Source organism: Bison bison, unplaced genomic scaffold (genome assembly GCF_000754665.1).
Source record: "Bison bison bison isolate TAMUID 2011002044 unplaced genomic scaffold, Bison_UMD1.0 scf7180017864215, whole genome shotgun sequence".
Classification (NCBI taxonomy): domain Eukaryota; kingdom Metazoa; phylum Chordata; class Mammalia; order Artiodactyla; family Bovidae; genus Bison; species Bison bison.
Genome location: NW_011494787.1, coordinates 10,325,042 through 10,336,553, shown reverse-complemented (window position 1 = coordinate 10,336,553; position 11,512 = coordinate 10,325,042). Strand labels below are relative to the sequence as shown.

General features: G+C 37.8%; 1 protein-coding gene across 1 annotated transcript in view; it reads left to right on the top strand.

The window, feature by feature from the left end:
- The window catches only part of TMEM39A (transmembrane protein 39A), a 29,175-nt gene extending 18,251 nt beyond the window's left edge, over positions 1 to 10,924 (top strand). Inside the window, exons 5-9 of the mRNA XM_010845368.1 lie at positions 101 to 255; positions 4,709 to 5,057; positions 5,821 to 6,008; positions 8,003 to 8,123; positions 10,530 to 10,924. Coding sequence (XP_010843670.1) covers positions 101 to 255; positions 4,709 to 5,057; positions 5,821 to 6,008; positions 8,003 to 8,123; positions 10,530 to 10,763 — 1,047 coding nt within the window. The 3' untranslated portion in view covers positions 10,764 to 10,924. The remainder of the gene's footprint in view (positions 1 to 100; positions 256 to 4,708; positions 5,058 to 5,820; positions 6,009 to 8,002; positions 8,124 to 10,529) is intronic.
- The last annotated feature ends 588 nt before the right edge of the window (positions 10,925 to 11,512 follow it).

Genomic DNA, 11,512 nt, shown 5'->3' with positions numbered 1-11,512 from the left:
GTTTATCTTCCTCTAAATTTACTAAGTCCTTACTGGAGTCACATTGCTTTTGAGTAAGGTCATTTATAAACTTTTATTTTTGGTGCTTCCAAACTTACAGGCCACTAAGGCGGGTGCATCATCAATGATTCACTACATGGTTCTGATATCAGCCCGCTTGGTGCTACTTACTTTGTGTGGATGGGTACTTTGTTGGACCCTCGTCAATCTCTTCCGAAGCCATTCAGTCCTCAATCTCCTTTTCCTTGGCTACCCGTGAGTACTCCAGTTTTACTATTTTATTAGTAAGTCTTAAGAAATTATTGGGTCATGCCAGATGATGGTATAAAAGGGAGGGAAATGAAATTCTTCAATGCAAATCTGAAGTTTAGGCAATTGGAAAAAAATCAGTGGGTAGGGTGACCGAATAATTTATTTTCTAAACTGGAATAGAGTTAGGGCAATGGATAAAAACTAAGGTTGTTCCTGAGCAGTACCAATGGAGAACATTTTCATTAGCTTTATTTGCCATATAAAATTCATATACAGTAAAATTCACAAATCTTGTGTACATTTGCTGAGTTTTGATAAATGCATATACATGTGTAAATCAAAACCTCATCCCAGTATGGAATGTCACTATTACTCCAGAGATTCCTTCATGTCCCTTTCCAGTCAAACCCCACCCTTTGCATCCCAGAGCCAACCACTGTTTTGATTATTTTTCCCCCACCAGAGATTAGGTTGCCAGTTCTAGAATGTCATATAAATGGAATTATACAATATGTACACTTTCAAGCCATCTTTGACTCAGCATGTTGTTTTTGAGATTTGTCTATGGTTACGTATTATAAATAATAGTTCATTGCATGAATATACCACAGTTTATTTTCCTCTTGTTTGACATCAGGGTTGTTTCTAGTTTTTGACTACTCTTTAAAAAAAAAACAAACTATTATACACATTCTTATACAAGTCTTTTTTTGTAAAGCTACCTTTACATTCTCTTGGGAGAATTATATGTAGGAGTGGCATTGCTAGGCCACAAGGTAGGAGTATGTTTAGTTTAATTAGAGTCTATCAGACTTTTTCTCAAAGAAGTGGTATCATTTTATCCTTTCACCAATACTGTAAGAGTCTGACAGCTACACAGTTTTGTCAGCATTTGATGTTTTCCATTTGAAAAATTTTAGCCATTCTGATGGTTGAATTGTGTTTTATTGTAGATATTACCTTATTAAACTAAATATCTTGCATAGTTTTTTAATTTGTATACATTTGGCTAAAACCACCTTCATTAGATGTAACAGATAGCTATCATTTATTCAGCTCTTATTATGTGTTAAATGTTGGGCTAGGTGGTGCTTATAAACATCATCTCATGAAATCATTACAATCACCCAGGAAGTAGTATAAAATCTGCTGTAACAGATCCAACATACTGGAGGCTTTAAAAGTTAGAAATTTATTCCTCTCTCCTGTACAGTGTGTATTTAAGTTATGTTGGATAGTTGTAGTAGCTCCATGGTGTCAGGACTCAAGCTTCTGTTATCTTTTTGCTCCACTTTCCCTAGTAGAATACATTGTAAGGGAGTCTGGAAAACTGAATCTTCAGCAGGGGAGCTGTATCTCAACTAAAATTTCTGTTGCTGTGGAAGAACAGAACAGTAGCTATTGGCAGACAATTAGCAATTTTTGACATAGGTAAAGACAGATTAAGCAGTTGAAAAATTTTCCTATGGTTAGACAATTAATGAGAAAGACCCAGGTCTTTTTGATTCCAGAGCCATTGTCTTAACCATTACTCTAAATTCAGTAGTCCTCAAAATGTGGCTCCCAGAACAAGAGCATCACTACCTCTTAGAAATTTGTTAGAAATTCTTGGAATCAACCCCAGACTGAAACAGAAACTCTAGAAAGTATGGCCCAGCGATTTGTCTTTTAACACAAGTCCTCCAGATGATTCTGATGCTAGCTCAACTTTGAGAATCATTGCTTTACACCATTTAGGATGCTATAGCATAAGCATGAATTTATATGTCGTGACTGTGTAAAATAAAGACATACTCAGAGACTGTGCAGCCAAGTCTGACTTTGTGGCAAGAAGAGTCTTTCTATTGGTTGTACTCTGTAAGGTTCTAATTATAATACTTAAACAATTATTTAAAGGACTCATCAACTTGGTTCATACAGAATGATTTTTCTTGTTATAAACTTCATTTTTCATGATTCAGATTCCTTATAAGGTGCATATTTTACATCAGTTGTTTCTGTATTTCTAGATTAACATTTCACCTGTTTGAGTTGAAAACAAATTATTTAGTTATTCTGTTTACTAGCAATATCTGATTGAATCATTTATTTATTTATTTTTTATTTTTTTTTCCTAACTACAATTTTATTTTATTTTTAAACTTTACAAAATTGTATTAGTTTTGCCAAATATCAAAATGAATCCGCCACAGGTATACATGTGTTCCCCATCCTGAACCCTCCTCCCTCCTCCCTCCCCATACCATCCCTCTGGGTCGTCCCAGTGTAGAAGATTAACCATATCTAACTTGAAAGGCTAATATATGGATATATCAACGAATATTTTGGCTAGACTGAAGAGGATTACCATCATCAGAATGACTAGCAAACCTTTTCATTTCTTTTTAGATATGTAAAGAAGCTTATTTTTGGAGGCTGTCCATACCCTTGTAAAACAATGAAATAAGCATGTAATTCAAACAAAGTTCATGTCTAAATATATGTACTAACCCTCTTTAAAATTCTTTAATGAATCATTTTTGTACTTTACAAAACTCTCCATGCTCTAAGCCTTTGATGCTACCCTGTATCAGTTATCTGTTGACATATGATGCGGTAACAAACATCCGCAGAGCTGTGGTAGCATACATACACTCTGTGTATTTATTGTGCATGTGTTGGGATCAGCTGAAGTTAAGAGGCTCTCCCAATCTTATCTTAGCTGGGTTCAGTCACATGTTTGAGACTGATGGCTGTCTGTTTAGCTGTCTGTTTAGGCAGCTAGGACAAGTAAGCTCTGTTCCATGAGTCTCATGCTCTGGCAACCGTCTCTGGACACGGTCACATGAAACTGGCAGAGTGGCAAAAGAACAAGCCTGAATGTACAAGCCCATTTAAAGCTTCTCATCCTAGCGTGTCTGCTAACATCCCATTGGCCAGAACAGATCACACTGTTGAGCCCAGCACGGAGATTAGGCAGGGTCTCCTTCTATGCGAAGGAGGGCTGTGCAGTTATGCAACAGTGGGTGAAACTACTGGGAAGGGTAAAGAAACGGGGCCATCATGGCAATCTACTCCACACCTCAGCTCTCACCCCACTCCTGCATGTGCGGTTTCAGCAGTATTGAACTTGCAGCCTTCTCTAGCTTTCGCAATTTTGCACATGTGAGTTTTGCCTGATACTTTTGCATTTACTCACCTCCCTTTCTGCTACTCCAGGGCACATTCACTTTGGATCCCAGAGCTGCTGCTCACCATCCTCTTAATTAGTAATAAAGTCATCCTTTCTCCCTCTATAGGGAACTATGAACAAGTGACATTTGTTAATTTTTTTAAAATAAAATTCATAAAGTGTCTTTTTATTTGCTATTTTTAATATCTAAATTTATATCAGTGGAATGACCACTTTATTTATAATACAGACCTAGGTTATAACGTGGAAGTTTCTTAAGACTTAGGGAAGTGTTTAAAATGTTTTTAAGGAACCAAAGTTTGAAGTAACTTTAAGAAGTTACGAAAAGTCTCACAAATTTTTGGTCCTCTAGCCAAGTAATTTTACCTGTAAGAATTTATCTATTGTACTTCTGAATTGTTTGTATTAATCTTATCAGGTATTTATTTAGTGCTTACTATGTTTCAGCCTCTATTATAGGTATCAAGGATATATATAGCAGTGAACTAATAAACAGACTAAAATATCTGGTTCCTGGAGCTTTTTACATTGTAGTAAGGGGAGGTTAGACCAATGGAAAAAAAACCCTAAATAAAAAACTTAATAAACATGTAAAATACATGATCTTACCAGTTCAGTGGAGAAAAATAACAAGGGGAGCTAGGGTGGTGATATGGGTGATGTTGTGGGGAGGCAGGGGAGCCCCGCCACTAAGAAGAGAAAACGGGAAGTAAAAGGCAACCCTTCAAGAAATACCAGATGTACACAAAGATGTGTGTGGGAAATTATTTACTCCATTGGTAATTATGATAGTGGAAAATAACAAATAGTATGTTTCTAACAAGAGAGAAATAGGTAAAGGATGGTATAGTTATATGAGGATACTGTAGTACCTTTTAGAATTGTTAACAAAAACATTTAATGACATGAGAAAATACTCAGTATATACAAGCTACATAATCACACAGCCAAAGTTAAAACAGTAGTATACAAAACAGTTTATACTGTGTGAAGCTAAATATAGAAAAAATATAAAGCCTATGCACCCAATTGTAAAAATTATTAAAAGGATGATTTCTAGGTAATTGTCATGATTTTTTTTGTAGTTTCTTATCGTACAGTGAATATATATTGCCTTTGTGGGAAGAAATTAAAGAGCTTCCCAGATAATGAATTTGCCATCAGCCAAGTCCCCATTATATTAGGTTCATTCTGAAGAATCATGACTATTTTACTAACATAGTTATGAGGTCTGATATTAGGTGGCATCTGTGGTCTCATTTTCATACTCCTGTTTTTCTACAGGTTTGGTGTTTATGTTCCTCTCTGCTGTTTCCACCAAGATAGTAGAGCTCATCTCCTCCTCACAGACTTTCCCTATGCTGTTCAGCACCAGGCAGTAGAGGAAAGTGCCTCAACTGTGGGTGGCTTGGCGAGATCCAAGGACTTCCTCTCCTTATTGCTGGAGTCTCTAAAAGAACAGTTTAATAATGCCACGCCCATCCCCACCCACAGCTGCCCACTGTCTCCTGACCTCATTCGCAATGAAGTGGAATGTCTGAAAGCAGATTTCAACCACAGGATCAAGGAAGTTCTCTTCAACTCTCTCTTCAGTGCCTACTATGTTGCGTTTCTTCCCCTGTGTTTTGTGAAGGTAAGAGGTTACGTGCTTTCCCGCGCTTCCTGGATTTGTGTGTGGATGACATAAACTGGGTATTATTTAATCCCCCTTTTCTCTGTCTCCCCTTCGGCAGCCTGGATGGTGGAGTTCGGCTGCATCTGGAGTGCACCAATACCTGGTTGGTGGATAGATGTTTCCCTATCTGTGATGCACCCGTGGTGGTCCCCTCTTGTTTTCTTTCTTTCTTTTTTTTTTAGATTTCCCCCACCCCCAGTTTCTGGAGAGAATAAACTTGTACTTAGAATCAGTATATGGTAGTGTAAGAGGACTGAAGTTTCAGTAAAATACAGCCTACCATGGTTGATCTTAACATGGTCATCAGGAGTTTCCTTGAATTTAATCTAACCTTTATTTAAACTTTATTTTGGTAGAAGAGAAAAATGGTCTGGATGTCACTTGGGCCCAGAATCTTTTGGGTCATTTTAGTGCCCTTCCTTCACCCATTGAGCAGCACATCTGCAGCTGGAGTGGTCATTCACAGAGAGCATTTACTTCTAGACAGAAAGAACTTAAAGTATCATTGCCTCTCCCTCCCAACCCTAACTCATGCAACCAGAAAGTCAGGCTGCAGGATTTTGGAGGACTCTGCTCTTGAACTTTCTGCACGGACAGCAGGACAGCAAATGCATGTGTGACTCAGAGTGGCATTATCTGCGGGGCGTATGTACACGCATCCATCCCTGCCTTCTTGATCGCCAGCACATGGATCATTTCTCTCTCTTCTAATCTCTTCCAGAGTACCCAGTACTATGACATGCGCTGGTCATGTGAGCACCTCATTATGGTGTGGATCAATGCTTTTGTCATGCTCACCACACAGCTGCTGCCATCCAAGTACTGTGATTTGCTGCATAAATCAGCTGCTCACCTGGGCAAGTGGCAGAAGCTTGAACATGGCTCCTACAGCAATGCTCCACAGCACATGTAAGTAGGTTAGAGGATAAAACCATTTAACACCTTTTTACATGCTGCTGACCATGTTTATTTGCTTTGTATGTCATTCTTGTTCTTGGCTTTGAACATTTAATTTTTAGTTTTTGCCCACATGGGTGCTTGTCATCACTCTAAACTGAAAGCAGGGAACATTAACTCATTTCCACCACCATCCCCAGTCCCTCCTCAAATGCCTTCTACCTTTCAACTGCCCAGTCACTCTAGAGTGTGTAATTTGTTTCCCAAACTATCACCTTGGAGTTTTCTTTCAGTCCTAACCATTTGCCCAAATTCAAAGACTCATGATATATTTTTAATTTTCTTTAGAAGACTGTGAGATTCATCTTCTTGTTTTCATTGCCACAGCTAAATAGCTGCTAGCTAATTGTCTTAGGCAGCTGGACTTTGCTTCTCTCGTCTTTTCTCTCTAATAAATGTAAATTTGCTCTAGTAATTTTCCTAGCCAGCATTTTTATTTTTTGTTTACTTATTTTTGTTTTTTTGTTTCTTTGTTTTGTTGTTGTATTAGCCTGCATCTTCCTGCACTTCTTTTCCTAAACTAATGAATGTTGCTCTGCTTTTCCTATATTCAAATGAAAACTGTCCCTAATTGAGTTCTTTCTGAGTATTCCTTTCATTGTGTCCCCCTGTCAGTCATTTCTCTGCATGGTCCCTATGGTCCAAAGTGACTGACTTTAGAATCCTTTTATTGTCTTGCTTCTGAGACCTTCATCATGCCTTTCTCTCAGACCTGGACCATCTTCATCTTGCTCCCTTTTATAATTTGAACATTTCACAAATTTCATCACCTAGAAATTCTTTCCTAATTAAATTAGGAAATTAAAGGTGTCCTAATTAAAGGTGACATTCCCTTCCCCTCTTCCCCTCAGAGTGCTCCCTTCAATTATTTGCCTTGATGTCTGATACAGATTAGCACAGGCCTTCAAGCCCAGGAACTGAAAGAGATTGGGCCAGGCTGAAAAGAAACCTGACTGTGGGCAAAGGACAGATTTCAATAAAAATTGAAAATCCAATGCACAGTGCTAGTACTGTACATCTTCAGGCTCCTGATGGCACATGGCCATGAGGTGTGTCTTCACTTTAATGCTGGTAAGTGTGAGCAAGGCTGATGGAACATTTTCTGAACTGGGAAAGCTTCAGGGTGCTAGACGTTTTTTTTTCTTTAACATATTTAAAATGCTGTCCCAGTTCTTACCCTAGGAAACTAACCTTTCCAAAATCAGAAAGAGATGAATTAACTTAGATTTTTTTAAAAAAAAGTTTAACCTGAAGATCCCCCATCCCCACCCAAACTCCATTATGTTGGTGCTGGAAAGAGTGAAGCTTCTTGCATAACTTCTTTTTCCTAGAGAAACCTCTATAAAAATAAACCAGGAAAGCAGTAAAAAGAAAAGTCTGTGTGTTGGTACCTTGTGTGTCTCTGTATTCTTCTGTACAGCTTCTCACAGTATGAAGCACTTGAAATGTGTGATAAATGAATAGATTTTCTGTAGCTTGTGGGATGTAATTCTGCAGTAAATGTCACGCTAGTTCGATAATGTGTTAATTTCTCCACTCATCTTGTTACCATCCACTTTCCTCTTCTTGTTTGTTCCCTCTAGCATTTCCACCGGTGGACTCTGCTCACTTGGGATTGAGGTGACAGTCCACCTGCTTATACTCGATTTTCTGGCTCACAGATGCCTTACTTACACATTTGTTTCTGCTTGTTCTCCTAAGCCTCTTAAGTCCTTTGACACTGAGTTAACTTTGCAGTTAACTTTTCTCTCTAAATATAGCAATGAAGTTATAATAAATCCTTTCTAACTCCTTCCAGTCTGACCATGGAATCACTGTCTTTTCAGAATTCAGGCAGATGAAGACTTGAATACTTAATCTTTTCCATAGAAATATAGCTGGTTTTGCCAGACACTATCTTATCTGTAATTGCCAATATGCTAACATTGCATTTCTTTCTCCCTTAGTTGGTCAGAAAATACAATATGGCCTCAAGGGGTGTTGGTGCGACACAGCAGATGCTTATATAGAGCCGTGGGGCCTTACAACGTGGCGGTGCCTTCAGATGTATCCCATGCCCGCTTTTATGCAAGTACCGCTTATTTCTTTTCAGACATAAGCTTAGGAGTGTTAGGAGGCCACTCTGTGTGTAAATATCTAGCACAGAGTGTAGCACATACTAGGACATTAATACAGGGTAATTATTTTACTACTGTAATGGCCTCTGTCCTTTGGGAATACTTCTGAAAGGCAGATTGAAGGTGAAATGCCAGTATCTCAACTTTAATAGTTTGACTGGTTTCTCTAGTTACAATGGAATTTGTTGAGTCTAGTATTACTTGAAAGAAGTACACAATTATTTAAGACTTCCATTTTCATCTTACAGTCTTTAATTTTGTAATAGTTTGGTTTAGCAGTATCGCTATTATATCTGTGTGTCATTATGCAATATCTAATATAGTAATAATATGATTTTAGTTGTTGGTTTTTCTCATGTATATCATCTCCTTAAAATGCTTAGCCTTCCCCTTTGAAACACAGGCAGATGGCATGATCTGTGGTCTTTTACCTTTTTTCGAATTAAAAGGAAAAAAGGCTTAAAAGTTTGAAAGGAAAAAAGCAATAGATACCTACTAAAGCCAGTTTCTGTCCCATTTGATTTATGTCTTGGGTTATGTTCTGTTTGATCTTTCAGTTTTCCAGAAATTCTGGCTCTAGGAGGGAGAAATATTTACTTATTAAAGAAAGACAAACTGATTAATGGGAATGGGGAATAGAAGGTACATGCAGGAAACTGTTTTCAGTAAAAATGCCCAAAGTGCGGTGCATTGCCTTTGAATGGAGATCATATTCTGAAAAAGAATTGGGAGATTTTATTCATTCATTCATTCATTTGATACTTGAATCCCTTTCTCCCTCCCATCCCTCCCTTCATCCCTCCCAGTTCCTCCCAGTACTTGGACGTTCTGGTTCTGCGAGTGTTCACTACTAAGGACTTTTTCATTAAAAACTGGAAACTTGCATCAGGGCAGGCTGCTTATAAATAGGGGTGGGTGGGCCGAGGTGGAAGGCCTTTGAATGAGGGAACTATGACAATCTCTTTGACTCCTGTGGGATTGCCTTAAGATGGAGGAGTGGACTTAGGTTATAACTGCACAAACATCTGGTTTCTACACAGAATATTTCATTCAGCCAGCTGAATTCCACAGGCTGTTAATGGCATCTGTTGGCCATTATGGTCCCCTGGAAGCCGACAGTAACCAGATGGTTTATTAAAATTTCCTGCTTGAAAAATAAGTATTTTCCTTGCTAGTGTTGGACAGCTGAAGAATCAGGTGGAAACCATAGAAGAAAGATTAAGGAACTTATTACTGATTTTGTGTGACCAAAGACGTAAATCAGTGCTTCTCAGAGTGGTGGTTGGGTCCCTTAGAGTCAGATCTCTGAAGAATCCTAGGAATTTGCATCATTTACATATTTGGAAATGATTCTTAAGGCACACTGAAGTTTAGAATGGACCTGCTACGTGTAACTGTGGCTCTCCTCACATTTTTACCCGTTCAGTTTATAGCCTACCTACACATTTAATTATATTTGGTATAATTGCCACAGAATCTGAAATTGCCTGATTTTTTTTTAGAATGTTAATTCTGAGCCAGTATTATACATGGTATTACTGGAGATCATGTAATAAAATCCAGGGTAAGCATGTTCTTTCTCCTGCAGAAGAATCCCGAGAACCCAGTTAAACCTTTCAGAGCTTTATTCTCAGATTTGAGCCCTGAGGTCTAACTTATTCTTTTAGATCTGATACACTACCATTAGCACAGTTTGCAGTCTGTGACCACTGTCTTCTATTCATAATACATTTTTATTAGTCAACTAGGATTCAGCCTCTTAAGAGTGATGAACTTGGAGCTCTGTGTTTAGCCAGTCTCTTAATTCTAACTAATCTTTCCTTCCTTCTTCAATGTTCTGTCTTTGTATACCCTACTTCTCAATATCCAGAAAAACTGGGCAAAACAAAACAGCTTGGTGGGTAACAGTTTAAGAAATTAAGAAATTACTGTATTGATATTTCAACTTGTATTACCACCCCTCCCTCCAGACTTGTTTAGTTTAGGTGTTTATATCTTAGATCAGCCCACAAACCAACGATTTTTACATTTTTAAGCAGTTACATTTTAAGTGGTTATCTCAAGTAAAATATTTGAGATAAGATATAATCTAGGAAAAACTTTTTTTTTTTTTGAGGAAGATTTCTTTTGGATAAATCCCTTTCTGTTTCTCAGGGGTATTGAAATAAAATGTATTTCATTACTCCTTGAGCAAAAAAGAATGGGTTTGGATCTCTGCCTGATTGACATTCAATAAGCAGATCTACTTATTAGTGTACATAGGAGCCTATAACTGTAAAATGATTTTAGAAAAAAATGTGAGAATAACTGCCATCTTTTCTATGAAATAACATTTTGCTTTTTAACTTCCTTACAGTTCCTGTTTCATCGTCCATTAAGGCTGTTAAATCTGCTTATCCTTATTGAGGGCAGTGTTGTCTTCTACCAGCTCTATTCCTTGCTGCGGTCAGAGAAGTGGAACCACACACTTTCCATGGCTCTCATCCTCTTCTGCAACTACTATGTTTTATTTAAGCTCCTCCGGGACAGAATAGTATTAGGCAGGGCATACTCCTATCCGCTCAACAGTTACGAACTCAAGGCAAACTAAGCTGCCTCTCAACAATGAGGGAGAACTCAGATAAAAATATTTTCATACGTTCTATTTTTTTCTTGCGATTTTTATAAATATTTAAGATATTTTATATTTTGTATACTATTATGTTTTGAAAGGTGGGAAGGGCAAGGGATATTAAATGTATCCATAAACAAGGTGATGTGATCTTTCATGTGTTAGTATATTTGACTAATATACAGAGGAGAGGTGTGCCTCTCTAGTAAAGAGATTGGTTTGTTTGTATGGCCCTGGAATAACTCATTCATTTCTGAACACATCTCATATATCACTTGACATGGTACCTTTTGTGTGTCTGCTTTCCTCCCAGTCCTCCTCATCTTTAGTCTTTGGTTGGCCTTATTGTTACAGAGAGATCAGTGGAGTTGCCTGACAGTACTCATTATCTTTTGTTTTGTTTTTTGACTGGCAGATAGTATTGGAGTGCATGGGGCAAGAGTGGGTTTAAGTCCTATTGGGGTTCTCTTTGTTGCCTACTGGGAAGAAGCATTTCTGAGGTAGGAAATCTGCATTCTGTCTGCCCTATGACATTTAAATATACTTTTGTGAAAGCTCTTATCCTAAAACAGGATATTAGCTCATTTTCCCTGTTCTTCCACTTCTTTTGCTTGAAAAGATTTTCCTTTTCTTGTTAGCTGTTTTGAAATAATACTTTTAAGGACAGGATAGAGTGCCCAAACTTATGAAGAAGTTGGGTGTGATCAGTGGGAGAAGTTGAGCACAGA